Raw genomic sequence first — 27,943 nt, 5'->3', positions numbered from 1 at the left:
CGGCGGCCTCGGAGCCCCCGACGAGCGCTGCAGCAGCCCCGCGCCCCCTGGCGCGCACACTCAGTCCGACCCTGCCTGCCCACCGCCCCCTCGCGTGTGCTGGCGGGGAAACTGAGGCAGGGGGTGGCGGTGTGCTCCCGCCTTTCTCAGCCCGCGGCAGGCGGAGCGGTTTCCCTCCCGCCCCGAGCCGCGGGGGGTCGCAGAGAAGAATGGGAGAAAGGGAAGGGGGCGGGAAGCAAGCAGGGGCCCTGGAGCCGGCCGGGCTTGCCACACTCAAGATGGCGGCGCGGCCGAGGCGAGACCCCTCAGAGGCGGGACCAGCGCATGCGCAGCGCGGAGTCCCGGGCCGGGACACAAAATGGCGGCGGCGGCACTGGGGAGGGCGAGGCGGAGGCGGCAAAACGGGCGGTCGAGCAGAACGTGTAGTCGCGTCCCCTCGAGTCCGCTCCGGGCAGGTAAGGGTCCCAGGAAGCCATGGTCCCGTCGCGAGCCGCGCCAGAGTCCGGGGGGGTCCGATGCTGGGAAGCGGCGGCCCCTCCGGCGCTCTCCGCTCGGGGCTGCCGCTCGCCCCGTCTCTGTTGCCGCCGCCATCTTAGGCCTGCGAGTAGGCGGCTGGGCCGGCGGCCTGGGTTAGGAAGGTGGGCCTGGAGGGCAGGCGGAGCGGCCTCTGCGGCCCCTCCGCTGCAGCCGCCGCCACCGCCTTTGTGTTGGGCTCCGACTCCGAGTCGCCTGAGCCCGGGGGCGGGCGCGCGCGGCGGGGCGGGGGGCGGAGCCCGGGAGAGGGGCCGGCGCGCGCGCGCCCCAGCAGCCCGCCCCCGGTAGCGCTTGGGGGGAGGGGAAGGGGCACGCGCGCCCCAGCTGGCCCCTCCCTCTGGCGCGTGCCCCTGCGCCTGCGCGCTTTGCTGGCCCTGCCACGCCTCCCGGCGGGGCTGGCGGGCTGTGATTGGTGGACTCCTGAGGCGCTCCCGCCCCATCCTCGTCCAATCCCGGAACTGGACGCTCTTCCTTCTGGAGGGTTCTCCGCGTTGCGCAGCTACAGTTGCTTATCCTTAAGCCGCTCCGCGCCGTTCCGACCGCGGTATGCGTGGGGGTAGGGAAGCCACCGATGAGTGAACGCGTGCGTTGTCTTAGCAGTTGCTCCCCCCCAGTGTAGGAAGTGCCACTTCTGCGCATACAGACCCAGGAGCTTTCTAAGCCGGAGAGCGGCCAAGGGTCGGAACTCGATTCGCCCCAGAGCTGGTACTTCAGCCACAGACCTGCTTCACCTCCGCCACCCGGGGATTTGGGAAAACAAATCCTAAATGCTTTTCTTTTTTAAAGTCTTCAACCAATGTGAAGTGAAAAGAATAAAGCGTCCCATCGCCCCGCCCTAGCGCTGTGTGTGTTTTAAATACACGTCCCGCGTGCGTGCCTCCTCTCCCGCCTTTCTGTCGCAAGACAGGGGTGGCCTCACAATCCCTAAATCCCCAAGCGAGTGTGGCCCGCAGCGCCCTGGAGGAGGTGCTGCATTACCCCACCCCACCCCGTTTGCCCCCATCCTAAGCCTCCTGGGACATCTTTATCACGGACTTTTTCTTGGGGAAGGGGCGCTGATGCTTTTAAATAAAGATGATCAAGATCTATTTGCATGTTTTCTGTTTGTACTTACAACCACGATTTGATTACGTGTGCCTTTCGTGGGGTTACGGTGCTTTGGCTGTACAGTCAGGGTCCCCGAACCTTCCAATGTGGTTGGGTGTTCTCTCGGTGATCTGCCCCCATGAAGGTGGCAGGCTGGGGAGCCCACGCGCCACTGGACCCTTGTCGCATGTGGTCTGTGCGTTCGTGTCGACCGCACAGAACGAGGGCCTTTGGTTGGCCGGACTGGGTGTAAAAGCCCGGGCACCTAGTGCATCATGGGAGGAGCCCAGGTGGCAGGGCTATTCCTTGGGCTGCTCTTCTGTGGGGAGGAAGGCTTTCTGCTCCCTCTAGCCTCAAACTGACGGGGTATTCCACCCTGCCCTGGAGCATGGCACTGAGTCAGAATGACTGACGGCAGTGAGCGTACGATGAGAATGTGGGGCTGTTTATTAGGAAACGATGCGTTTTTAACGGTGGCGCCAGCAGAGCATCCCATCCAGGGCAGGCTTCTAAGGCTACCCATCCCTGGGAGTCCTTGTTGGGCGGACAGCTTGAACGGTGTGTTTGTGGTGCATCCTGGGGGCTCCCCACTTGGACCCTTGCTCCTCTTGCTGTTATCCAGCCCCGTGCCATTTCACATGCCTGTAACTCTCTCCTTCTGTTTGCTCTCCAGCTGCTGACACAAGGAGTCCACGGGGCCCCTGTCCAGCCCTCTGCTGACCAGCCCAGTCACCTGTGCTGAGCCTTCCCACAGGCCTCCCTTCTGCCTCTGGGACCCCGGGACGGGGGTCCATTCGGCTTGAGAAGAAAACCCTCTCATGCTAGCATTGCAGACCCCAGAGGGTGAGAGAGAGAGAGAGGGGCCTCGTTCAGCCTTGAAATCCATGGGCTCAGCCTCCAAGGCACCGGGATTCCCTCCCCAGAGACCGAGGCGCTCACGGCCTTTCTCCCCTTGGTGATTCCAGAGCTTTCCGTCTCCACGGCCCCTGGGCTGCAGACACGTCCTGTTGCCACCGTCGTTTTGTCTGCCAGACTGTACCTACAAAAGTAGCCGTTCATATACCCCTTTCCAAATTAACAACTGACATCCATATCTGAGTGTAAATAAAGTCACTGTCCCAACGCTTCCTATGTCATCAACAGCCAATCAGAACTTCTGACCAGCGAGTGATAACGTGACCTCACTAAGTTGATAAAAGTTTCAGCAAGCAAAGATATTTGATGTCTAAACTTGCCTTCGTAGTCTTTTTGTGGGTGAACGTTTGGTTTCTCTGGGCGTTGTGACACACTTGAGAACAGTGTTAGTGGCACCAGCCCCGCCTCATCTGGCTCCCTTGGAGCAGGGACACACTTTGGCACTGACGCAAGTGTGGGTGTGCTATGGGTGGGGGTGGCAGGGAATGCAGACCCCAAGGAGACCTTGCAGGGGCTGCAGGTAAATTTTCCCCGGGGATTATGAAGGATCCCACTGGGTGTACACACCCTCGTGTACAGCGGGTGCCCAGCAGTGGAGAATGGGCCCCATTCGTGCATCACTCCCTCTCGTGGTTCCACTTGGTGGCAGGGAAGGGGCGGAGTGACCATTCCTTCTGGGAGGAATCCTATCTCAAGGCCAGCTGCCTCCTGTCCTGCTTGCCATTCCACATGCTTTGGAAAGATTTGCAAAGGTAAACGGAGCTCCAGTCGGACCCGGTGCCTGGTGTGCTGGAGAGCTGCAGTGCCCAGCATAGCCAAGGGGTTCCTGACCCTTTGTTGGGAACAAGCCCAGTTGATAGAGGGCTAAGAGGCCCTCAAGAAGGGCCCTGACCTCCCAGAACAGGAGTCATGAAAGGCTTCCTGGAAGAGCAGGGGGCCAGCCCAGCAAAGAACTGGACTCCTAAGGATGAGGCCCCAGCCCTCAGCTCCTCCTGTGGCACTAAGGTGGCCATCTCCAGCCAGGATTGGGAGCCTCCCCCTGAGGGTGGTCACTGGGGTCCCCACTGGGCTGTGATCAGCTGGTGGGAACACATCTGGTCCCCTCCATAACTGGCCCTGACAACCTTCCGTTCTCTGCGGCAGGTCCCGTGTGGGTGCTGAGATGGCCAATGAGAATCATGGCAGCCCCCGGGAGGAGGCGTCCTTGCTGAGTCACTCCCCGAGCACCTCCAATCAGAGCCAGCCCTGTTCTCCAAAGCCTGTTCGCCTGGTGCAGGACCTCCCAGGTACTGGATGGGGGCAAGGGGGTTGTGGGGGCAGGGGCACCTGGGAGCAGCCCTGAGCCTGGCAGGGGGGCAAAGGGGTGGTGGGGGCAGGGGCACCTGGGAGCAGCCCTGAGCCTGGCAGGGGTCAAGGGGGTGGTGGGGGCAGGGGCACCTGGAAGCAGCCCTGAGCCTGGCGGGCACTGCGCTTGTTTGCAGAGGAGCTGGTACATGCTGGCTGGGAGAAGTGCTGGAGCAGGAGGGAGAACCGGCCCTACTATTTCAACCGCTTCACCAACCAGTCCTTGTGGGAGATGCCCGTGCTGGGCCAGCATGACGTGATCGTGAGTGCCAACCTGGGGCGGGTCTCCGTGCGGCCCCCCGTGATGGACCCGGAGTGGCCATTAGGCCCAGTCCCTGTCCTTATACCCTAATGGGAAACTGACCAGTCAGCAGACTGGTGTGGATAACAATGGTGCAAGGGCACTGTGCCGGTGCCAGTCACGGTCCTGCGTGAGTTAGCCGTGTTCTGTGGACTGGACAGCAACCACAGGAACATCAAGGCCCTCGCACCTCAGGGTGGGTGTGGGGTCTTTTTGGAGAGGCTGGCTTGGGCCAGAAACGCTGCCTGGAGTTAGTGGTAGGCAGCCTAGCGAGGTAAAGGCGTGAAAGGGCGGGAAGACGGGCCTGCGCTCTGGCTTCGGGGTCCTTGGCTTGGGCAAGCCAAGTGGAGAACTGGAGGCAAGAAGTAACTGACCCAGGGTCTCACACACCTTGCACCTTGATGGGCCTCCAGGGCCACATGTCTAAGTGTGGACACAAGCAATGGAGAAATGTCCATCTGGAGGGTCTTGTGCTGACCGTCAGGTGCTGCTTGAACGTTACCTTTCGTTCTAGTTCTTAAGGGAACAGGCTTCACACAGAGCGAGCCCCGAGCCCGAGCCGGCTCGGTGTGCAGTCATTCAGGCACTGCAGTGCTCACTGAATGCCCCTCGGAGAGGGGGCTGGGTTCCGCAGGCTCTTCTGGGAGGCGAGGGAAGAGGCTGCACAGCTTGACAGAGTGGTCTCACAGCCAGTGAGGAGTGGTGTCCCAGTCCCCCGCTCCATGTCGTGCCTGCCCCTCCACTGAGCAGGGGCGAGGGGAGCAGGAGTCTTAAGGAACTGTCCCCGTTGCAACTCTGCTGGTCTCCCTCCACTAGTCGGACCCTTTGGGGCTGAATGCGACCCCATTACCCCAAGACACGAGCTTGGTGGAAACCCCCCCGGCTGAGAACAAGCCCCGAAAGCGGCAGCTCTCGGACGAGCAGCCCCGCGGCAATGGCGTGAAGAAGCCCAAGGTGAGTGGCCGCCTCAGCACCAGGCGATGGGCCTCAGCTCAGGCAGGCAGCGGCTTGCTGCTCAGGCGGGGGGCCCAGGGCCCGACTGCTAGAGCTGCTGCCCACCTGCCCAACCCAACGCCACTGGGGTTCTCTCTCCAGATCGAAATCCCCGTGACACCTACGGGGCCATCAGTGCCCAGCTCCCCCAGTGTGCCAGGAACCCCAACACTGAAGATTTGGGGGGCATCTCCTGAAGACAAACAGCAGGCAGCCCTCCTGCGGCCCACCGAGTGAGGCTTGGGGCCCCATCACGGGTGGTGGTGGGCCGGGTGCTCCCCCTTTTCCTCATTGCGCCTGTCTGTGTCCCAAGGGTGTACTGGGACCTGGACATCCAGACCAATGCCGTCATCAAGCACCGGGGGCCCTCGGAGGTGCTGCCCCCTCACCCCGAGGTGGAGCTGCTCCGCTCCCAGCTCATCCTGAAGCTCCGGCAGCACTATCGGGAGCTGTGCCAGCAGAGAGAGGGTGAGCGAGCACACACCAGCCCCAGAGCCCTGGTTGCACTAGTCTCCTCAGCTGTGAAGCATGGGGGGGGGGGTGAGAGCAACGGCTGCCCCAGCTGCAGGGGGGATGTCTCCACCATGCCCATTTGGGTGCTCCCATCAATCTGCAGGCCTCCAACTCCCGGGGTGGTTGTGGGGGGAGGGGGGCAGGGGGGAGGGACACCGGCTCAGTCATGGGCAGTTTTTATTGGTTAGAATTAGTCAACAGGCCTGCTACGGTGCTGGGAACGTGGGACCCCACCCCACTGAACCGTGTGTAACACTCAGCACATTTTGAAACCAGCCCGAGTCGGCCTAGACGCAGACTTCTGCATGCCCCCCCACCCCCGCGTGCCAGGCCAGGTGCCACTCCTTAACCAGGCAGTCTCCATCTCGCAGGCATTGAACCTCCCCGGGAATCCTTCAACCGCTGGATGCTGGAGCGCAAGGTGGTGGACAAAGGCTCGGACCCCCTGCTGCCCAGCGACTGCGAGCCGGTCGTGTCGCCATCCATGTTTAGAGAAATTATGAATGACATCCCCATCAGGTACAGCCCTTGGCTGGGGAGGGCCTGGACAACCTGGCTCCCGGGCCAGTCCCTTCTGGGCCTTAACGTCGACACCCTGCCTTCAGGCTATCCCGGATCAAGTTTCGGGAGGAAGCCAAGCGCCTGCTCTTCAAATATGCAGAGGCAGCCCGGCGGCTCATTGAGTCCAGGTTTGGCCCTCTGCCCCCAGCGAGATAGGCCTGTGATGGGGATGGGGGTTGGAGGCCACCTGTCCCGCTCCCAAGGTGGAGTCAAATGAGGGTGGCTGTCACCACAGCCCCCTTTCTTCCTCTCACTGCCAGGAGTGCGTCCCCTGACAGCAGGAAGGTGGTCAAGTGGAACGTGGAGGACACCTTCAGCTGGCTGCGGAAGGACCACTCGGCCTCCAAGGAGGACTACATGGTGAGGGCCCAGCCAGAGGCACCGTGCATGTGGCCCTCGGAGGGCTGGGGCCAGGGCGTGCTCAGCAGTCACAGGAACTGTCAGCCACTCACCAGGCTCCCGCACCATTCACCAAAGCTACACACCCAGGTCACTCCCAAGCTGCAGTGAGCAAGGACGCCTGGTCGCCATGCCTCCCTCAGCACTTGGGGCTGTGCCAGGCACTGTTTTCCAAAGTTGCACAGGGGGCCGGGGCCGGGGAGGGAGTGAGCGGAACGGTCACTCTGCCCTGTGACAGATCCCTGTCCCTGACGGTAGAGGGACGAGGCTCAAACAAGTCTGGGGCTCTGTCCAAGGAACACCACTGGTGAGCAGCAGAGCCTGTCCCTCAGCGCCCCCTGACCAGCAGCTCTCCCCCAGGACCGTCTGGAGCACCTGCGGAGGCAGTGCGGCCCCCACGTCTTGGCAGCGGCCAAGGACTCCGTGGAGGGCATCTGCAGTAAGATCTACCACATCTCCCTGGAGTACGCCAGGCGGGTCCGTGAGAAGCACCTTGCCATCCTCAAGGAGAACAGCATTTCGGGTAGGGCCCGGCCTCCTCCGTCCCCAGGGAAGGCACAGTGAAGCTGGGCCTCGGGCAGGTATGGGGAGCCCACTCCCCTAGCACCAGGAGAGGGGCTTTGGCAGGGGGAGATGTAATATGCCCCGAGGAAGCTACAGTGTGGCCCCCCCATGTCCTTGGGGTACACCCACCAGGCGGTGGGACCCATAAGCCCCAGCCACTGGGTGCCTGGATGGCACAGTGGGTCCTACCTGGCACTTGGCAGGCAGATGGATGGATGCCGCGCCGAGGGCCTGGGTGTTTCTCGGACCTTTTGCTCGCTTTCCTTGCTGGGCCACGGCCGTGGGTGGGAAGGACCAGCTCTCACCTCACTGCTGTCCCTGCCTACAGAGGTGGTGGAGGCCCCCGAGGTGGAGCCCCGCTTAGTGTACTGCTACCCGGTGCGGCTGGCCGTGTCCGCACCCCCCCTGCCCAATGTGGAGATGCATATGGAGAGCCACATGGTCTGCCTGCGGTACAAGGGCGAGATGGTCAAGGTCAGCCGCAACTACTTCAGCAAGCTGGTAAGCATCAAGTCCCCACCCATGGGAGAAGCACTCTTAACTGATGGACAAGTGGGGGGGGGCCCCAGGGGTCTGCCTAGATCTCAGCAAGAGACTAGTACTGGAGAGCGGGGGGGCCACTGGCAACACCTCCTCCCCCCTGTCCCCAGTGGCTCCTGTATCGCTATAGCTGCATCGATGACTCTGCCTTTGAGAGGTTCCTGCCCCGAGTCTGGTGTCTCCTCCGCCGGTACCAGGTACGGGCCTCGAGGAAAAGGGAAAGGGAGGTGAAGAGAGCTGGGTACTCGCTGACTGTTCCTCCCCCGGCAGATGATGTTCGGCGTGGGGCTTTACGAGGGGACAGGCCTGCAGGGTGCACTGCCGGTGCACGTCTTCGAGGCCCTCCACCGGCTCTTCGGCGTCAGCTTTGAGTGCTTCGCCTCACCCCTCAACTGCTACTTCCGCCAGTACTGCTCTGCCTTCCCGGACACAGATGGCTACTTTGGCTCCCGTGGGTGAGTCTGGGGAGCGGAGCCCCGTCGGCCAGCAGTATAGTGCTCTGCCCAGTCTAGCCTGGGTAGTCTCTGCCCAACCTGGTGCCTGTGCCCCTTGGGGAATTCACTCCGTACGCACTAGGGGCGCCTCGGCTTGGGGGGAGCAGGTGTGAGGGGGGCCGGGGAGTCCATGGGGCAGAGCTGGCTCTCCTCTAGCTCACTCGCAGCTGGTCCCTGAACTGTCTCACCCACTCGGGGAGACCACCCTGCCATATCCCCGGCAGGGGGCTTGCAGCTTCCTCAGCAGTGTTGTGAGGGGCTGGCTGCCCTCCTCTGTCCCCAGGCCCTGCCTGGACTTCTCCCCACTGAGCGGCTCCTTCGAGGCCAACCCGCCCTTCTGTGAGGAGCTCATGGACGCCACAGTCTCTCATTTTGAGGTGAGTGAAGCTGCTGCCAGGGAGCTGGCTGGGTTGCCAGCTGTGCCAAGAGCAGCCCCCGACACCCACCCTGCCCCCCACCCCCAGAAACTGCTGGAGAGCTCCCTGGAGCCCCTGTCCTTCATCGTGTACATCCCTGAGTGGCGGGAACCCCCGACACCAGCGCTCACCCGCATGGAGCAGAGCCGCTTCAAGCGCCACCAGCTGGTCCTGCCTGCTTTCGAGCATGAGTACCGCAGTGGCTCCCAGCACGTCTGCAAGAAGTGGGTGCCCAGGGGAGGCCTCTGGGGGGTGGGGCCCAGGGCTGGCCCTGAGCAGAGGGTGGGCGGCCTGCGGCCCGCCCTAAGTGCTGTCCTTCACCATCCCAGGGAGGAGATGCATTACAAGTCCGTCTACAACACGGTGGTGCTCTTCCTGCAGAACGAGCCGGGCTTTGCCAAGTGGGGGCCAACGCCTGAGCGGCTCCAGGAGCTGAGTGTCGCGTACCGGCAGTCCAGCCGCGGCCACGGCTCCGGCTCGTCAGCATCGTCCTCGGAGGACAAGGACTTGAGCAGCCGAGAGCAGGGCCCCAGCCGAGAGGCTCACCCCACTTAGCACACCGTGCAGGGAGGTGGGCCCAGGGCCTGATGGACTGCTGTGACTTGGGCTCCTAGGGGGCTAAGCAGACCCCAGGACCCTCCTCCTGAGGGGGGAGGGCGGCAGGTCAGACTGCCAGCGAACGTCATAGGAAGAGATGGCTCTGCCAGGGCTCCCTCCCTGCCCCGTCCCCAATGCCACACCTTGAACTCACTCCAAGATCCTGTAAATAGGTCCATGCCTCCCATCCCGCCCCAGCCTTCCCGTGGCTGGCACCTTGTTCATTTGTAAAATGAAATACAGAAACCCTCCCAAGAGCTCGTGAGGGTCTTGAGGGCAGAGAAGGCTGAGGAATGGGGACCAGCCCTTCACCACCCTACTGAGCACAGGGCCTTTATCACCCACCTTCCAGCCTCACACCCCACCTGGGCCTGCACCCACCCCTGCATGACGGGCTGGAGGCCGCGCCCAGTCCCAAACCACATCTGATGCCCTGCACAGCACGCTCGCAGGCGCAGCCAGCACATGGCACTGCCCTGGCTGGCAGACAGCTGTACTCACAGTGGCAGGGAAACCACAGAGGGCACACACCAGCTACTCGGGCAGTTCCCAGGCTCCGCCTTCCACCACTTCCCAGGGCCTGCCTGGGCTCCAGGCTATAGCAGCAAGTGGACAAAGCAAGCCGGCCAGGGCTGGACTCTGGTCCCTTTTATTGAGACTGAGGGCCAAAGGGTGCATCCAAATGAAAATAAAAGTTCTCTCCAAGCCTGCCCGCAGGCTACCCCCCCCCCCCCGCCCCCTCCTGGCAAGTCCGCTTGGGGCCCTTGGCCACCCTCACCCCGTGTAGCACAGGTCTGGCTCCTGAGTGACAGGACGCTGATGGCCCAGCACCTGATGTCTTGGAGGTCCCTGCACACACTAGGCTGGTCATGTAGCTGGTTGGTGTTGGGTTCTGGGTCATTCATCTGCCAGCGTAATGACGTCATACTCGATGCCCTGGTGCTGCAGCTGCTGGATGTGTTCTGGGGCCGCCTCCGAGCTCAGCAGGCCCTGGGCTTGGGCCATGGCGGCATCAGCCACCGCTGCCAAGGTGGCGGGGAGGGGGGGCGCAAATGTGAGCCAGAGCCTAGGGTCTGGCCCCACGGCACCCACTCGATTGCGCCATACCTGTGACGGCCGAGTGTGCTGCAGCCTCCAGCTGAGCCTGGGTGACAAGCTGCTGGCCCGGCGACAGGGGCACATACTGGATCTGTAGGGAGTAGGGATGAGACAGCTCAGCAGGCCGACCCCAGGCCCCAGCCCGCTCCAGGTCCCACAAGCCCTACCTGGGACTCCTGAAGGAGCGGAGCACCCTGCTCGTACTGGATGTGTGTGATCTGGCCATCCTGTAACTGGAGAGGAGCCTGCTGGTGATGCCAGGAGGGGAAACTGCAGCGCCCCTCTGGCTCCACCTTGACCCCAGGCCTGGCTCACCTGTATGTGGTGACCCTCAGGGACCACGACATACTCCTGGGGGAGCAGGTGCTGGACTCCGTCCTGGGAGATGATGTACTGTACCTGAGGGGCATGGCGAGGCCAGAGGGGTCAAGCTGTGTCAATGTGGGGGGAGAGGGGGAGGCAGGGGGGCTGGGCAGCTGCTTACTTGGTTGTCGGAGGTCACAAGGTGCTGCACCGTCTGGCCATCTGCAGTTGTGATCTCCTGGATGTAGGTGGCCTCCTCCTGCTGGAGCCAAAGCGGACTGGAGCTCTACCTTGCCCCTTGGCCCATGCCCACCCCCGGCCCCTCCCTGGGTCCGGCCCCTCACCTGGTTGCTCACTGTCTGCTCCTGGGCCACAATGATGTGCTCTGGGGCCAGTGCCTGCTGCAGCCGCTCTGGGCCCAGGACCCCATGCGTGGACTGGAGGGCCGCTAGACAGGGAGAAAGACGCTTGCCCAGGGCCCAGAAGGGCGAGGGCCACCCCAAGCAACCCTGTGACCTGCAGGCAAGCTCACTGTGCAAGGAGGCCAGTGTCTCGTCGTCGCTGTTGATGATGATGGTCTGGTTGGGTGTCTGCGCTGGAGGCGCCCCCAGCTTTTTCCCTTCAGGATTGTGCAGCCGCTGGATGTGGAACTTGAGGTGCCCGTTGCGGTTGAAGCTAGGGGCGGGCATGAGAGGCTCAGCCCCCGCTCAGCCCCCGAGCCCTGCCGCCTGCCCCCCCCCCCCGGGAGCCACCTCACCGCTGCCCACAGAGGTGGCACTCAAAAGGCTTCTCATTGGTGTGGGTCAGCATGTGCCGCCGCAAGTCCTTCTTGTTCTTGGAGGCGAAGCTGCACTGGTTGCACTGGTGGGGGCGCAGGCTTGAGTGCTGCACCATGTGGGCCTGCGGCGGCAGAGGCAACCTCAGCTCCCACACTGCCTGTGCCCACGCGGAGGAGTCGCAGCACTCGGCCCCCCAACAGTCCTGTCCCTGCTCACCCCCTATTGCAAGGGCTGGGTGGGAGGACCCCCACGGGCCTGACACTAGCATCTCGGAGGCTGGAGGTTGCCCACCTGAGCCACCATGGCCAGGTGCAGGCTGCGTCTGACACCTGGGAGGCCGTGGGCGGAGGCAAGCCCATCCCTCATTTACCTTCTCCGTCTTGGCCCCATTGCTGCCCTTGACCGTGCACCCCTGCCCTCAGAGCTCCAGATAACTCCACCTCTGTGCCTTCCGTCGGCTGGCCAAGCTCCACCTCACCCTGCGTGAGCCCCCCCCACACCCCATGACTCTGCTCCGTTTGTGCACTTTGTCCTCACGGACATGGTCTGGCATTAGTCCTGTTCTATCTGGTCTGTCTACGTACGGGACAGGGAGCAAGTGCCCTTGAGCCGGGATCTCGTGACAGCCTGGCTGGAGGGTATGCACAATAAAGGTTTGCTACACAGTTAAGTGGCCTGTGAGTGACAGCTGGGGGATCACCTACCCGAACTTCGGGCCACTGGCAGGCACTGAAGGGGCAGTAGCGGCACTTAAAGGCCCTGAGCCCGACGTGGGCCCGCTTGTGACTCTCCATCTCCGCTCGGCCGGTGAAGGCCTCGGCACAGATCTTGCAGGAAAATTTCTTCCATGGAGCAGCTGTGGTGGGCGGTGGGGAGGAAGAGGCCTGCAGGCCCCCACCTTGGTGGGTCTTGGCTGGGGACGGGGGCTCAAGGCCATCTCTGGGCAGCCCCCCACACTGCAGCACAGGCCACTTGGTCCCCGAGGCCAGGGTTTCGGGGCTCGGGAAGGAGATGGATCCATCAGCAGTCAGCTGTTGAGACATGGGGAGGATGAGGCTTGGGCCAGGGTGAAGGTGAGGCAGGAGCCGGCCCCTGCTGAGGGTGAGGTCTTACTTCAATTTGGTGCAGCTGGGAGCCATCGGCCGCCATGATGTAGTGGGTGCCAGCGTCTTTCAGGGCCTCCTCACTCACCACCACAGCCTGGGCGGCCTCCCCGGAGGGCTCCTCACTGTGGGCAGGAGAGCAACAGTAGATTTCGGGTAGATGATGGAGGCCCACAGGGGTCTCCGACCCCCTAATCTGTCATCACCCAAGTGAGCGCCAACGCAGAGGGACCAGAAGTCGGAAGGGCCTGCCTGGGGTCCTGGCTCTGCCTGTTGCTGACCCTGCACCGTCAACCGTCATCGATGCCCAGCTGATGTTGCTGTTGGGGCCACCAAGCCCACTTTAACTCATAGCGACCATGGGACACCAAAGGACAGTTGCCCTACTGGGTCTCCTGATGGGCGAGCGTTACAGAAGCAAGCTCCCAGGGCTTGCTCCCAGAGGGTGGGGGGTATGAACCTCTTCGCCCACAGCTGAGTGATTAGTGTCCTGCAAGGGCTCCCTGTCCAACATACAGTTCTGCTCAAAAGGGCAAATTCCACCTTTAAGGGGGCGTGGGAGGTGAAGCCAAGAGCCCTGCGGTCTGCCCAACAGGAACAGGTGGGGGGGTGGTGGTCGGGTCTAAGCAGGGGACAGGGAGAGGCCCAGTGCTGTGGGGGTGGCTCTGGGCACAGCAGGGATCCCAACTCCCAGCCCCCTACAGCTCGTCAACGCGTAGGCCTTTCTGCCTCAGAGGTGCATGGCCTGGGAGGAGGTAGGTGTGGGGACAGGATGGGGACAAGGGGAGAAGGCTGCACCTCACACACAGCAGCCTGTGCCGTCACAGACTGACTGACGGAGGAGCTCGTCACTGAGCCTCGCCGAGCCTCGCTGCTGAAACGGGCTCCTGGACCCGCCCTGTGAGGTGAGGGCAGGAAAGGGGCTCCTGACAGGCAGTGCAGCCAGCCCCACCGACGCTCCGTTGCTTCCTAATTCTCAGGGACCTGCCTCCTGTCACCTGGGCTTGGCCCTCATGGGACCCTCCTCCCCAGTCTTGCAGCCAAAGATCTTACCTGTAGGGTGTGCCCGGAGCTGATGTCCCTTCCTCCATGGGGGGTGCTGTGATGACACTGTAGCCAGCCCCGCCAAATGGCCCCGGCGCCAGGGTGATCTGCCGTAGGTCAGGGGGGCCTAGCTGGCTCTCGGCTGCCACACTGCTTGCTGGCTCTGCCATGTGCAGGGTCACCACTTGCGGAGCGGCCCCCTCTGGGGAGGGCTGCCCACCAGAGGGCGCGAACTCTGCACCCACATCACCAGACTTTACCACAGCCACCTGCAAAGGCATCCGCAGGAAACAGAAAAAAAGCATCAGCAGGTAGAGCCAGAGGTGAAGAGTTGCAACCACCTCAGTGCCCAAGCCAGAGCCCCGGCGCTCTCTGCGCGGCACACGCTCTCCAGGCCTTAACCCACTGGAAGGAGACCCAGCAAGCACAGGATGGAGTGCTTTTGCCCCCAGGACGCAATGTCTGGAGACACGCTGGTGGTTACATTGCAGGTGCTGCCGGCAACTGGTGTTCAGAGGCCACCAAAAAGCCAAACTCATTGCTACTGAGTCAATGCCAACTCGTAGGATGGAGCAGACCAACTCTTTACAGGAGTAGAGAGCCTCACCTTTCTCCCTTGGAGTGACTAGTGGGTTTGAACTGCTGACCTTGCAGTGAGCAGCCCAGCACATACCCACTGCTCCATCAGTGCCCTCCCCTTCAGAGGCTCAATATCCTACACTGCAGGCCAGTGTAACTCCCCAAAGGAAGAGCTATTTGGCTCCGAATGTTAGTAGTGCTAAAGTTAGGAGGCCCTGAGGTAGTCCCTACATCATTCAGAACACGAAAGTGAACCCAGTGGAACAAGAGCCTGGGCGTCCGAGCAAAACCAGGAAGGCTCTTCGAGGAGAGCAGGACGATGAGCCTTTAGGAGCTTGTACTTGGCCAGAGGGTCTCAGCCTGACACAAGTCGCCTGAGCAAGCACATGGAGAACCAGTGCAGGCAGACGTCATCGAAGGCTCAGAGTGAGAAGGGCAGTTCTCGAGAACAGTGGTGGAGACTGTGGCTCCTTCACATACAAAGGGCTCTTGGTGGCAACAAGAACCACAGGCACAAGACGCGGGTAATTCAGAAAAGAAAGAGAGGCCTCCGATTACACAGAAGGGTGTGCTTCCTAGTTCATCACCACGCCATCACAAATGAAGACCGTGCAGGGTGTTTTTGGCAGGTGGGTATCTTAAAAAGAGATGGGAAACCAACTTCTGACCAGCATTACACACCTGCCCTGGCAAATGGGCTCTCCTGTAGCCTCGCTCCTGCTTCCAGCGAGCTTTCCTTCCTACCAACAACCAGCATTTAAGCCCTTGGAAAGAGACAGGCCCTGATGCACAGCTTGAGCTAGTGATAAACTAGACACAACCAGCCCTCCCAGCGAACATCTCCGCACAGACGCTGCAGAGTGCCCGAGGGTGCTGGAGGGGCCGTGTAAACCAGGGCCCGCTGAGCACGCGCGGCTGCTCACAGCTGCCTTCTTCTGCATGGGGGCATCACTCTGGAGACAAGCTGGTGAGCCTGCGGGTGTGGGGCGAAACATCAGTCTCCTGCCACCTGGACCCAGCCTTCCTGGTTTGTTGTCGTTTCTAAAGAAGCTGCTGTTCCACCACCAGTAACAGAGGACAGCTTGCAGCAGTACACCGGCACAGCGGGTCGAGTAACAGCGCAGGCCCAAAGATTCTAGAAGGCGGGAAACCAGCCTAGGCTGCAGGGGGCACTGCAGCCCTCCGGAGGGGCTGAAGGCACTGGGCTGTGCGGCACTGGCTGGTTTTTTGAAGACGAATGAGGTCAGACCCACTCCCTCCCTGTACACCCCAAAGAACAGTTCCGGTGGAGAGAAGATCAGTGTCAAGCGTGAAGCCCACTGAAGAACACAGATGGATGGTGGGAGGCAGGGGCAGTGTGAGACAACTGCAGGGAGCCGAGACCCTGAACTCCACTGGCCTCCCAGAGAACTGTCCTGAGCAACAAGCCCTGGGGCTCCTCAGGCTGTACGAGTCCCTGAGGCAGGAAGCGAGTTCATGCTCTGGGGGGTAGGTCTGGCCGCAAGATGGCCCTGAGCTAGGAGAAACACAGCCTGAAGCACACAGCCCAGGGAGTAGGAGCACTTACTTGCCCGGGCACCCTAGTCCACCTGTCCCTCCCCTGCACCCCAGGGGGTGTCTCCCCACTAACTGAGCCTCTGGGTAGGGATACTTATGGCGGTGGGGCCCGGCCCTCACCTGTAGGGCAGTGGCCCCCAGCTCCCGCTGGGCGCTCATGTTCAGCAGCAGATCCAAGGCCGTCTGTGTAGCCATCGCCGTGGACACCTCAGCTCCTTGGGGCAGGGGAAGGCGAGGCTTTTAAGAAGGGCCAGACAACTGTCCCCTCCCCTCTTCAGCCTTCAGCACCCCTGTGCACTCACCTTGCTGGTAGATGATGGTGGTGCCGCCCAGGGTGTCAGGGCAGAGCAGCGAGGGGGTTTCCGATGACTGGAAGGCTGTTGCTTCCGGGGGGTTCTGCGGGGTGTGGAGAAAGTGACTGAGGTCTGTCACTGATGCAGCCCCCCCCCCCCATGTGCCAGCCACCTTACATCTGGAGGCTTATTTCGTCATCACCACCTGCCGTGCTATTTACCAGGCTCAGGGAGCTGAAGGGACCTACCTGCCCAAGGCCCGCAGCTGGGAAGTGGCAGGGCTGGGACTCAGACCCAAGACTGCCCGGCTCCAGCGCCTGTGTTCTTCCAGCGCTTCAAGCCAGAGCCAGAGTGCATGGGGGGGGGCAGACCTCCCCCTTTGCTGTCTCCCTGGGGCATCTGCCCCGTCTTTCAAGGAGACAACAGACCTGACTATAAGACCACATTGCCCAGCGCTGCCCTCCCCGTAGTTAGGTAAAGTTAGGAGCTTTGGGCAGAGTTCAGGAGGAAGAGGCTTGGGGTCTTTGTTACGAAGCAGAGGGGGAGCTTGGGGCCTGCTCTGACCGACTGGAGATCTTGGTGTTTTTTGATCGGACGAAAAACAAGCTGCGGCCTTAACACGCCACTGGTAATTCCGGTCTCTTTCTAAAACCAGAAAGCCACCCCGACCCTGAGCTGGCGTTGGTTCCCTCCCCCGGGGCCTGCACTCGCCTCCCACAGGCTAGCTCATCTGATGTGTACCGCAGCCGGAAGAGGCAGGGCTGGAGGCAGGGCGTGGTGAGGGGCCGCACGCAGTCCTCAGGGCCCAGGCCCCGAGCCCCTTCTTTCTCTAAGTAGCTGCCTCCTTAGCCCAGCTTACCTCGGAGCTTCCCGAGGGGCCGGAGGACGGGGAGGGGGGCGAGGTGTGCTGCTGCTTCAGCTCCTGGATCTGCTGCAGAGAGAAGAAGGGGCGGCGGCGGGAGGGGGGGTCCTCGGGGTGCCGCAGCCCCCACTCCTCGAAGCTGTTGGCGTGGCGGCAGCGCACATGCAGGCGCAGGTTCTTCTTGTGCCGAGTGCTGAAGTGGCAGTACTCACAGGAGAAGGGCTTGGCGCCTGTGGGCACACGTGGGGGGATGCTGGCACACGCCCTGCCAGGACTGGCCCAGCCCCACTCCCCAGAGTGCCACCCGAACCTCACGGCCCTGGCCGCCCGGTTCACTCCCACTGCGGCGTGAGGTGCCAATGAGCCCACGAGTCTGTTCTGGAATGAATCAGACTGGCCCTGGGCACTCATGCCTGCCTGCGACTGCCTGTCTTCAAGGCCATCGGACACGATGCCCCCGCGCACCACGCTGTGCTTGCCAGGAGTTGGCCACTGCCTGCTGGGCTCCCTTTCCCAGTCTCCCCGGGTGCCTGCTACAGGAACAGTGCCAACACCGAGGAAACTCCCATCAGTAGCCAAGCACAGGGCTACTCCACCCCCGGGCCCCCCACACCAGGCGCCGACCCCAGAGCCATCTGTGGCCATGCCCAGGACAGATGGAACGAGCTTTCCTAACCACTTGCTTCTGACCTGTCCCTGGTTTCACAGCTAAAGAAACTGAGGCTCAGAGAAGGCCAGGGCCTACCCTACAGTCACCCAGAGTCTGTGGTCAAGCTGAAGCCCTTGGCTGGCTGCTCAGCAGGAAGCGCAGCCTCTGATCTGGGGGCGGGGCTGGCGGGGCCCGGTCGCCCACCTGTGTGCTTGATAGCCACGTGGGACAGCAGGAAGTCCTCCCGGGAGGTGCGGTAGCAGCAGAAGCTGCATTTGAAGGGCCTGTCACTGACGTGGGACAGTTGGTGGTTCAGCAGTGCCTTCTTGTCGTCACACAGGAACTCACAGAACTCGCACTTGAACCTGGAGGCAGTTGGGGGCGCGAAGCTCAGCACTGAGGGCGCGATGGGGCACTCTGGTCCTGGGGGCTCACGAGGGACGTACCTGAGGTTGTCCACAGCCTGGATGTGTGTCAGCAGATGCATCTTGAAGGTGTAGCGCTTCTTAAAGGACTTCCCGCACTGCAGAGGTTGGGGGCGGTGGTGGTGTTTGAGGTGGTGGGCTCCCTCAGGGAGGTTCCTGGGGTGCGGGCCCTGCCCTCAGCTCCCACCCACCTTGTCACACATGTGGGGCTTCTCAGTGCTGTGTGTCTTCATGTGCTGCGTGAGCCTTTTCTGCACGGGGTAGACTCGACCACACACAGGGCACGGGAAAGAGCTCAGCTTCGGGGTCTGAGAAGGGACCGGGGGGCCAGAGGGAGAGTGAGACTGCACCTCCTTCTCTGGTCCCCCACCCTGCAGCCCTTCCCAGGCAGGGCCCCAACTCACCGGATCTGGCTTCTTCTTCCTGGGGGAGAGTACCACAGGAGTTAGACACCAAGTCCTCATGCCCACGCCACAGCCCCCGCCCCAGCTGCAGCTGGGTTTCCCTACTTCTCACCAAAGCCCCCTTCCTGCTGGGGTCCCTCTGAGGTACACAGGGAGCACCCACTGCACACAGCCCCAACCCTCTCTCGGAGCCAGAAGTCCTGCGGGAAAGGGCTGCGGAACCAGGCTCCACCTGGCTGCTGGACCCTTACTGGGGCCCCAGATCCACCTGTGCCTACCTCTCCCCACAGGAGCAAGGCTAACGCCTCCCTGAAGCTGTAATGGTAATCTGTGTGACCTAGCACTAGGCCCCAAAGGAAGTCTGGAGTTGCCCAGCCCCGCATGTTTGCTCTCAGCACCTCGCGCTCCGGAGCGTGGGCTGGCTCAGTTCACACAGCGAGCCCCTGCAGACACGTGACGGTCTCCATCCCACACGAGAGCAACCAAAGCTGGCAACGGACAAGAGCCTGGGCTTCTCTGCTGAGTGGCCCCTGGGCCTCCACTTCCCCACCCTGCCCACCCCACTGACCGGTCGCGGCTGTGCACGGCTGCGTGCCGGATGACATCCTTCCTGTAGACGCTGGCGTAGCTGCACTCTTCACACTTGTAGGGTTTGCTGCCCACATGGTTGAACATGTGCTCCTGAGGGAGGAGGGAGGACAACACAACACAGCGGGGCTCAGACCCATGTGGACCCTGCCCCTGGTGCCTGGGGTTGCTGTGCTGACAGCTCCCAGAACCAAGAAGGGCCAGAGGACAGGCCCTCTGCCACCAGGCCAGAAGATGAGCTGGCCTACCCCATGCTAGATGGGAAAAAACGGAGGCGCAGGGTGAAGTGGCATCCCAGGTCCCACAGTGGGTGACCAGGTGGGTGTCCAGGCTTGGGGCCAAGCCTCTCAGGTCACAAGGTCCTAGCCTATAAGGGGATGCTAGAGCAGGAGAGCTAACTGGTGGTCAGTGGAGCTTGTAGGGCCACAGAACTGTGTGCCACAAGGCTCCAGAGGCTGATTTATGGGGGGATCGCTAGGCCTTTCTTCTGCGGTGCCTCTGGGTGGCCGCAAACCTCCAACCTTTCAGTTCACTGTTGACCCCACCCAGGGATCCTGAAGAAGGCTGAGGAGGAGGAGGAACAGCCAGCTCATCAGTCCCTCTGCAGAGCTGAGCCATAGGTCCCCGGGGAGTCAGTGGGACGTCCGAGCCTCAGGGCTCCACCTTGTTACTGAGAGGGTGACAAGAGAGCATGCGTGCAGGGCCTGGGGTCAGCAAGTAAGGGATAAGACTGGCCTGGGTTGCCATAGGCCTCCACAGGACCTTTGGACTCATGAGAAAAAGGAGGCCCTGTCGTGGAACAGGTGGCCTGGTAGCACAGTGGGTTACACATTGGGCTGCTAATCACAAGGTCAGCAGTTCGAATACGCCAGCCCTTATGCAGGAGAAAGGTGAGGCGCTGAGCCCCCTAACGAGTTACAGGCTGGGAAACCCAAGGCAGTTCTACCCTGTACTTTTAAAGGTCGTTTGGTTCTTGAGACACATTACTGCCACCTGCTGGAGAACTCAGCCAACTGGTGGTCACAATGGGCAGCTCCACCACATGAAAGGCAGGGCCACTGCCCACTGCAAGCCCCGCAGAGCTCCCGTGGCGGCCCTCTAGGCAGCAGTGACCAGGATGACCAAGGGGGCCCACCAGCCGCCTCCAGCCCCACCTTGAGCGAGGACCAGCGGCGGGCACGGTAGCTGCACTGCAGGCACTTGAAGAGCTGGGGGTCGCCGGCCACGTGGGAGCTGACGTGGAAGCGCAGGTCCTCATGCGACAGGAAGCGGGAGCCGCAGATGCGGCACAGGAAGGGTCTCAGCAGGGGTTTAGGAGACTTGTAGTAGTACCTGCGCCAGGAGGGGAGGCAGGGCTGGGCTGGGCGTCCTGAGAAGCTGCACCCGCCCCCAGGAAGTCCCCAGCCCACAGCTGCCTCCACCTACTTTCGGTATTTCTTGCCAAGGAAGCGCCTGGAGGGCCGGCCCCGGCGGCGGGGTGGGGGGTCTGGCAGATCCTGGCCAGAGGGAGCTGCATTCTCGGCATCCGACTGGCTGATGGCGGGCTCCTTGGGTGCCCTCCTGGTCCTGCCCAGGGCTGCCTGCCGTCCTGGGCGGGAGGAGCTGGGAACTTCGGGGTCCTGGTCCTGACACTCCACGGGACTCTGGCTGCTCTGGGAACTCACCAGAGGCTCTCCTTCCACACCTGCCACAACACACTGGTGAGCAGCCGCCACAGCCTCAGCAGTCACAGGGTGCTGATGGCATCACACACCAGGCCTTGGCTGAATGCCACCACCCCACCCCCTGCCCGACCCCGAGTCACAGTAGGGGCCAGGCCTCCTGTCAGGATTTCGTCTCTGTCCTGGGGGCTGGCATGGCCACACTACTGACCTCACAGAACCACGGTGACTGGGAGGTAACAGAACTTTCTGGGGGGTGTTTCTAATTTATAGCCGGAGGGAAGGTGAAGTGTCGACATATCGACTTCCAACCAACTGAAGTTGGACCCGTATGCTGTGCCGTTGAGTTGGTTCGGACTCACGACCGGTGCGTTAGAACGGCACCTTGACAGCAGAAGACGGCCAGGCCTTTCTTCCATGTTGCTACCCAGTAGGTTTGGACTACCAACTGTTAGGTGAGTGGTTAGATGCAAGCTGAGCTATGTGAACTTATCCTGAGATATATGTACATATACATATAAAATCAGAGTGTCCTGGTCTTGTTTCTCTAGAGAACCCTGCCCGACACAGGGTCAAGTTGGTTCCAATCCAGACTGTGTAGTACAACACCAAACGCTGTCTTGTCCTGTGTCATCCTCACAGGTAACCTTATGTTTGAGTCCTCAGACTCGAACCCGAGTCTCCTCACTGGCCAGGGTTGCCCCAGGTGGCAAAGGCAGATGCAGGGATACCAAGTTCCCCTGGCTTAGGACTGCTCTACAGGCCTTCCCAGCCCCAGAGCTCCCTGGAGGACCAACTGGAAACTCCTGGGCCTCTGAGCAACCTGCCTTCATCCATGGCCGTCATCCACGAGGGCGCGGGCAGTGCGTCACACCCAGGTTTCCTCTTGGAAAGGGAGAACGCTACCAGGAGCCTACCGATGCTCCCAATACAGTGGTGGCTCCAAATGGTGTTCATCACCGGGCGTGGTCATGCACATGTGTTCAGTGGTGACAACTGCCGAGCTTCGATTCCGTGAGCTTGCCCATACAGATCTTTTCTGTCAGGCACTGTCGGGCGGGCCCAGAGCGACCACACGCACCACAGCACACCACGCTGCCCGGTCCTGTGCCAGCCTCCCACACCCTGCTAGGTACAGCCACTGTGGCCAGCTCACCAGCGGTCTTACACATCCTCAGATACATCACGCCAAAATGCTATTGAAAAAAAAGACTAAAGAATAAAAATGACCCCCTCCGAGTGGCCTCCAGGGAGAGGGCTACCATTCACTGTCTTTCAAACGCGCGTTCACCAGAGCCCGACCCCTCCCTGCGCACCTGCCGCTCTTCAGAACCAAAACCTTGTTGCGCAGGTCTCTCTGGCTGCAAAGGCTCTCGTTCCTTGGCTCATCTGTGAACGCCTTGCTTTCACCGTCCTTTTTGGACGATGGTTTTTGCTGGATAGGATATTCCTGATGGACATTTTTCTCCTGTCACCCCTCTGCATGTGCCCCCAGGGTCTCCTGCTGACCATGGTTCCGTTGAGCAGCCAGTGCTTAGTGCGGCTGACAGTCCCTTACACACAACTGGTCTGTTTTCTCCTGTGGCTTTCCAAAGCCCTTGGCGTCTCAGCTTTTGAGCAGAGGGTGCCAGGGTGGAGCTTGTGGATGGGCACGTAAGCCGCTCAAGCAAATGTACGGCACCCGGCCCAATATTTCTTCAAGCGTCATCCCTGCCGCTTGCTTCCATCTGCTCACCGCTAGGACTCCCATATTGCCACGCCTGCCGTCATCACAGCCCTCGGCCCCTGCTCTGGGCTTCTTCACTGGTTTTCACCCTGTTCCTCTGCCTGGCTTCTCTCTCTGGACCTGCGTTCAAGTCCGCTGATCCCTTCCTGTCACCTGGGACCGACTACTGCGTCCTCCAGTAAACTGTGACTCCAAAACGTCCACTGAGTTTTATTTTGTTTTAAATTGAATCTTCCTCTACTTGAGCTATCGACTCTCCTAACTTCCTTTTCTTCTTTGACCATGTTGACCAAGCCGTTTTCAACAGGTCCCTTGGACTCCTCCGGGCCTCCTAGGGCAGTGGACTGCCCAGTGTTTTCTAGGCCTGATCCTTAGGGGAGCAGATGGCCAGGCCTGTCTCCCTCGGAACTGTGCCAGATGCTTTCTTGCATACAGCATTTAATCCTCCAAACAAAACGTAACCGCTGTGGTCACCTCCAGTAGATAGAGGGGGCCGGAGCTGCCACTAGAGGGCCTCACCACGAAGCTGAGGTCTCCCTTCCAAGGCAGCTTGCTCAGGCCTTTCCCCTCCAAGAGGCCACTCTGGTCTGAGCCCGGCAGCCGTGCCACACTTTCACTGGGACCTCCCCTGCGACCCCCACCCACCCACCCACCAGCCTCGCCTCTGAACAAGTCTTACCATCTGGGAAGTCTGAGGTTTCTAAGCGAGGCAGCTTCCGGGGCCGGCCAGGTTTCCTTCGAGGTCTTGGGGTGCTGGGGGTCGGGCGTGGGGGCCGCAGCTGCCGGCCTCGGGGCTCATCCTCAGCTGGATTGTAGTCACTGTCCTCTGGGGAGGTTGCCAAGAAGAGGTGGCATCAGGAGCTTTCAGTCCTGACCCCTCGCCCAGTCCCCTGTTCCTTCAGCCCAGCCACGATGCCTCCTCCAGGAAGCCCTCTGGGCTGACTGCGAGTCTCTGCAGTGTTCCTGGAACCTACTGCTTGCTCACACAGTGCCCTGACAAGCATTTTAAAAAGCCTCCCCTTCCTCAAACCACTACTGGACAACAGCTGTCACAAACAGTCACCTCTGTGAACTCTAACCATGCTGCCAATGCCCCTTGAGCACTGGGCACTTGGTATGGGCCTTCAACGCCACACATGCGGATTTTACAGACTTAGTGTAGCAACAAAATGATTTTGGTTTTAACCACTGGCTTTCACGATGGCACACAGAAACTGCATTTTCAATACAGTGAAATACATGATTAGAATTAAGCTCATTTCTTTATACTCTGGGGAACACCATAAAAGCTAGAAGGGCGCCTTTCCACTGGACAGATGTGGGGCTTTCTCAGTGCACGGCCTGCCCAGCCGCAGAGGTCGCGGTCGCAGAGCACGGGCTCCTCAGTCTTACACAGAGGCCAGCCAGCTGCAAGTGAGGGTTTGAGCACGGGGACAAAGGTGGGGTGGTAGGCTTGGGGAGTCCTGGTGCCTACCCTCTAGATCGTCAATGGCCCCAGCGTCCACGATGTCATCCTCCTCCTCCTCCTCCTCCTCAGGCCCCTCCTGCTCCTGGGCCTTGGCTGAGGTACCCCACTTCCGCATACGGGTTTTCTTACTGACTGCCGCTGCGAAGGTAAGAGAGTCTGCCCTATAACCCCTGGAGCCCCTGGAGCCCCCTCCACCCCAGTCTCACCCCCATGCAGGAGTGGCTATGGACGTACCTGGCCGGAAGTGCCGCTCCCACATGTGGCGCAGCAGCGTGGTCTTGGTGCTACTCCGGTACCGGCACACCTTGCACTTGAACTGCTGCACCACCACCACCTCCATCATGGCCTCCAGGCTCTGCAGGTCTGGCTCCTCCGTGCCAGGGCCTGCCAGCGGCTGCACCCCTGGGGAGCTGGGCCCATCCTGTGTCACCTCTGGTGGTTCCAGGCACGTGGAGGTGGATGTGGGACCGTCAGCCAGTGCCTCAATGGCTGCCAGGCTGTGGGCCAGGGTGGAACTGGACATTGGTGATGCCAGGGGAGCTCCTGCGGGTAGGGGAGGAGAGCAGCAGGAGGGAAGCGGATGGCAGGGTTGGTCACAAGCAGACCCAGAGATCATCCTGGAACCTGGCCCCCCACCAGACTAGCTGCCAGTGGGGAAACTGAAGTGCAGAGCAGCAGAGACCATGCCAAGCTCACACAGTGAGCTGGTGCCCAGGGTCTTACCATCGTCTGGGCCCTGCAGGATGAGGAAGCGCGTGGTCTCGGCCCCGCCATCCTCAGCGCTGGTCACCGTGATGCAGCCTGGGAGACAGGGAGGACCCCAGTTGCAGAGTTCCCACCCCCACCCCAGCACCCCTCACCCTGACGGCTGGTAGGAGGCTTGAGGGTGGCACACTAGCCAAGGGACGTGTCTGAGCTCATGGCCCAACACCACGCGTTGCTGGCTGGGGACAGTAAGCTATTTTAAGTCCTTTGTGCCTCAGCTTTCTCATTGGACAAGTGGCTGACAGCTTGTACCCCGTGGAGTTACTGGAAGGATGTGATGAGCTCCTGGGGTCGAGTGTGCAGGACAGGGGGCCTAGACTTGTTTGGGGGATTTACTGAGTGCTTCCTATGAGCCAGCCACTGGGCTGAGAACTTCCTTCACTGCCCGTCTCAGCAAACCCAATGCCAATCGGGGCGCCACCCTCATTTCATGCATGCAGAGGTCGAAGGCTATGTATCTGAGGTCACCACGTTGGGGGGGTTGTAGGGGGGAGGCGAGGGGGTTGCAAGCAGCCAGCCCTGCTGGACTCACTCTGGATAAGGTCAGGCCCGATGGTGGACTCAATGATCTTGTCGATAGCTGAGCCCAGGTCCGAGGACGAAGCGGTGCAGTCAGATACCAGCAGGGCGGGGTCTGGGAGTACACTGGAGTGCACCAGGGTTGGGGGGCCACCCGTCACCCCCATCACTGGACTGCGGGACACAGAGGACGAGTCTGGGAGGTAGCCATGGGGCAGGGGGTCTGTGCTTGAGCTGCTCTCTGATACTTCCTCCTGGCAAGGGAATTGATGGGGGGGAGGTCAGTCATTCAGGTCCACTGGGTGGATGCTTTGGCTCAGAGCGGCCAGGCACTCAGCAACCACTTGGGACCAGTGGGTGAAGCCCTCCAATCACAGAGCGCACCCCCCCGTGAACGCCCCCCCACGCCCCAACAAGTCCTGGGTTGGCTATCTGCTAAGAGCCTCCCTCCCAGAGAAAGAGCAGAGCCTTTTCTGTTTTCCCAACCCACTTTTCACTGGGTCCCACTACCTGGGAACACGCCTCTTATCACCCTAAAGCCAACTCATCACCCCACCACTCAGCCAGCTCTTCTAGCCAACCCAGCCTGCCTCTAAGTTCAAGTTCGTCCTCCAGTGCTGCAGTGTCCTGGCCTATCACATCCCCTCCACAAGGGACCCAGCCCAGGCGGGCACAGGGCTGAATGAATGAATCCCAAGCTCCCAAAGTGGGGACCCCGGCATTGTCCGTGGACTTCTATCCAGCGATAGGGACCTTCTCCTCCCTGTTTTAGAGGGGAGTCCTTGGGCGGTACAGGCAGTTAACATGCTCGGCGACTAACCGAATGGAGGGTCTTGTCTACCAACAGCACCTTGGGTAGAAGGCCTGGCAAGCCACTTCAAACCAGCTCTTGAGAAGCTGAGGGCACAGTTCGACTCTGACCTTCTAGGCGTCCACGTGAGTCAGAAATCAACTTCAAGTTCCTTCAAGTGATAGCTGAATACAACTCTGCAGCTCACGGCCACGGTTAAAGACATGGATGGGTTCCCTCAATCCTTACACAAACTCTACTTGACCACTCACGCTTTACAGAAAAAGAAACAGATCTAAAGGCTGGTGAGCTTGCCCAGGATGACAGAGGAGGGCGTAGTAGTCAGAAGGAGACGGTTTAAAAGACACTGCCTGCCAAGAGTGGCAGTGCAGCGAGTGGTCCAGGGGCAGCTCTTCCTGCTCCCTTTCCGAGATGGGGCAGTACTGGTGATGTCGTGGTTACAGTGGGGTGGCTACCAGCAAGGTCAGGAGTTCGAAACCACCAGTCGCTCTGTGGGAGAAAGGTGGAGCTTTCTACTCCCTTAAAGATTAGTCTTAGAAATCACAGGGGCAGTTCTATCCTGTCGTATAGGGTCGCTGGGAGTCGGCATCCACTCAAGGCAGTGAGTTTGAGTTTGGTTTTTGACAGATACGAAGCATGAGAGGGCACATCCCCTCACGCCCCCAATCAGGGTAGGACTGTAGGTAGTGATTTGGCAAAAGAGCTTAGACCGGATTCCTGGTTCTGCCTGCCCTCTGGGCCTCAGTTTCTTTTGCTGTAAAACAGAACCTTACAAAGGATGGAATGGAAAGGAGAAAAGCCACATGAGGTGCTCACTAAGCCAGACCTAACCAACATTTGCTGGTAGACTGGCTCAAGCTGCCAAACGCTGGGGTCTGGGGGACGGGTCTCCCCCACGCCACCTGGCCCGCTCATACCAGAGAGCTGCTGCCGCGGTCGGAGCTTTGCCCCACGCCCGAGTCATCCGCCTCTACAGGTCCCGGGGCGGCCACGGCGTCACTGCTGTCGGCAGATACGGCTTCGGAGGTGCCCACTCCCAGGCCACTCTCGGAAGGCTCCTCAGGTCGGCCAGGCCCGGGGGTCGCGTCGCTACTGCTCTCTACTTCGTTTTCCTCCATCGGCTCCAGGGTCCTTCTGGTAGAGAGGCGCGGGGTCTGCGGCCCTCACTCTGCAGAGAGGAAGTGGCAGGGGACGGTGGACGTGGGCCACTCCCTTGGCCATGGTGACCGCAGGCTGCACCAGCAGCCCTGCACCCATTTCGCAGATGCAAAAACTGAGGCTCCTACGGGGCGAGGCTTTCCCGGGTCCACCAAAGGGAACTCTGGGGAAACAGGACCCAGAAACCGTGCTTCCCAGCCCAGGGTCCCGGGAGGGTGGGGTCAAGGGTTGGTAATCGCCACCTTTTCCCATGCCCGCCCCCTCCCCCCACCCCTTTCACCCCTCCCCTCCCCTCGCTTGGCTCCGGCATTGTGGTCCGTCCTGCTGGCCCGCTTCAGGGTCAGCGGTTCAGCACGCCCCCCGGGCCCCCCAGAGCAGGGTGGGTGGTACAGCCCGCCGGCCCCCCGGGTCAGTGGTTCGCTCCCCCCTCCCCTGGTTCCTCGGCGGAGGGGGTTGAGAGAGACGGTCCCGGGGCTTGGCGACTCGGGGCTGTCCCCGGCGCTGCCTGCGCTCCCGACCCGACGCCATCTTGTGGCGGCGCCGGGTTTCCGCTCAGGCAAGTGCGAGAGCGACTAAAGGGCCTGGGACCCCGGGGCCCTGTGCGGACAGCCCCGCCGGCTCGGTACCTCGCTGCCGGCTGCTCCCGCAGTGCGGCCCCACTCCGCGGCAGGGCCCCGTGGGACGCCCTGCTCCTGGCCGACGCTCACCCGACGCTTCCGCACCCGTGTTCCTCCCCGACTCCGGCATCGACGAGGTCGCCATCCTCTTCCCCCCGCCGCGGAGGGACCCATCGCGCTAGAGTGTGCCGGAACTACTTTCTCCTCTGCCCGGGGGAAAGTCCACTTTCCAGGGTGCCAGAGGGCCGCTCGGAGGTGCCAGAGCCGTGTCCCTGTC

The 27,943-nt window shown here is 61.4% G+C and overlaps 2 protein-coding genes across 4 annotated transcripts; one reads left to right on the top strand and one right to left on the bottom strand.

The window, feature by feature from the left end:
* On the top strand, positions 1–10,765 carry PCIF1 (phosphorylated CTD interacting factor 1). Of its 2 annotated transcripts, XM_075528679.1 has the most exons (17): positions 3–455; positions 2,294–2,463; positions 3,679–3,821; positions 4,017–4,141; positions 4,997–5,134; positions 5,276–5,406; positions 5,487–5,641; positions 6,058–6,205; positions 6,292–6,375; positions 6,508–6,607; positions 7,007–7,169; positions 7,539–7,711; positions 7,861–7,947; positions 8,021–8,205; positions 8,528–8,621; positions 8,709–8,884; positions 8,990–10,764. In XM_075528679.1, exons 3-17 carry the CDS (start codon positions 3,698–3,700, stop codon positions 9,213–9,215), a joined length of 2,109 nt encoding a protein of 702 aa, XP_075384794.1. In that variant the 5' UTR covers positions 3–455; positions 2,294–2,463; positions 3,679–3,697; the 3' UTR covers positions 9,216–10,764. The 2 variants fall into 2 exon arrangements, with proteins under 2 accessions (XP_075384793.1, XP_075384794.1); XM_075528678.1 differs by having other exon boundaries at positions 1–455; positions 8,709–10,765.
* On the bottom strand, positions 9,998–27,943 carry ZNF335 (zinc finger protein 335). 2 transcript variants are annotated; one of them, XM_075528676.1, is made up of 28 exons: positions 27,676–27,943; positions 26,809–27,059; positions 25,094–25,334; positions 24,520–24,597; positions 24,031–24,339; positions 23,803–23,934; positions 23,008–23,154; positions 20,367–20,625; positions 20,096–20,273; positions 18,922–19,034; positions 18,354–18,372; positions 18,141–18,257; positions 17,971–18,047; positions 17,729–17,889; positions 16,873–17,105; positions 16,023–16,116; positions 15,841–15,935; positions 13,594–13,853; positions 12,551–12,665; positions 12,142–12,468; positions 11,416–11,558; positions 11,191–11,333; positions 11,003–11,106; positions 10,840–10,920; positions 10,671–10,754; positions 10,523–10,588; positions 10,365–10,446; positions 9,998–10,279 (listed from the first exon to the last, which is right to left on the bottom strand). In XM_075528676.1, exons 2-28 carry the CDS (start codon positions 27,007–27,009, stop codon positions 10,155–10,157), a joined length of 3,984 nt encoding a protein of 1,327 aa, XP_075384791.1. In that variant the 5' UTR covers positions 27,010–27,059; positions 27,676–27,943; the 3' UTR covers positions 9,998–10,154. The 2 variants fall into 2 exon arrangements, with proteins under 2 accessions (XP_075384791.1, XP_075384792.1); XM_075528677.1 differs by having other exon boundaries at positions 10,840–10,917.

Source organism: Tenrec ecaudatus, chromosome 12 (genome assembly GCF_050624435.1).
Source record: "Tenrec ecaudatus isolate mTenEca1 chromosome 12, mTenEca1.hap1, whole genome shotgun sequence".
In the NCBI taxonomy this organism is placed as follows: Eukaryota; Metazoa; Chordata; class Mammalia; order Afrosoricida; family Tenrecidae; genus Tenrec; species Tenrec ecaudatus.
Note: the sequence above shows the minus strand (reverse complement) of the source record. Positions and strands in the feature narration are given on the sequence as shown.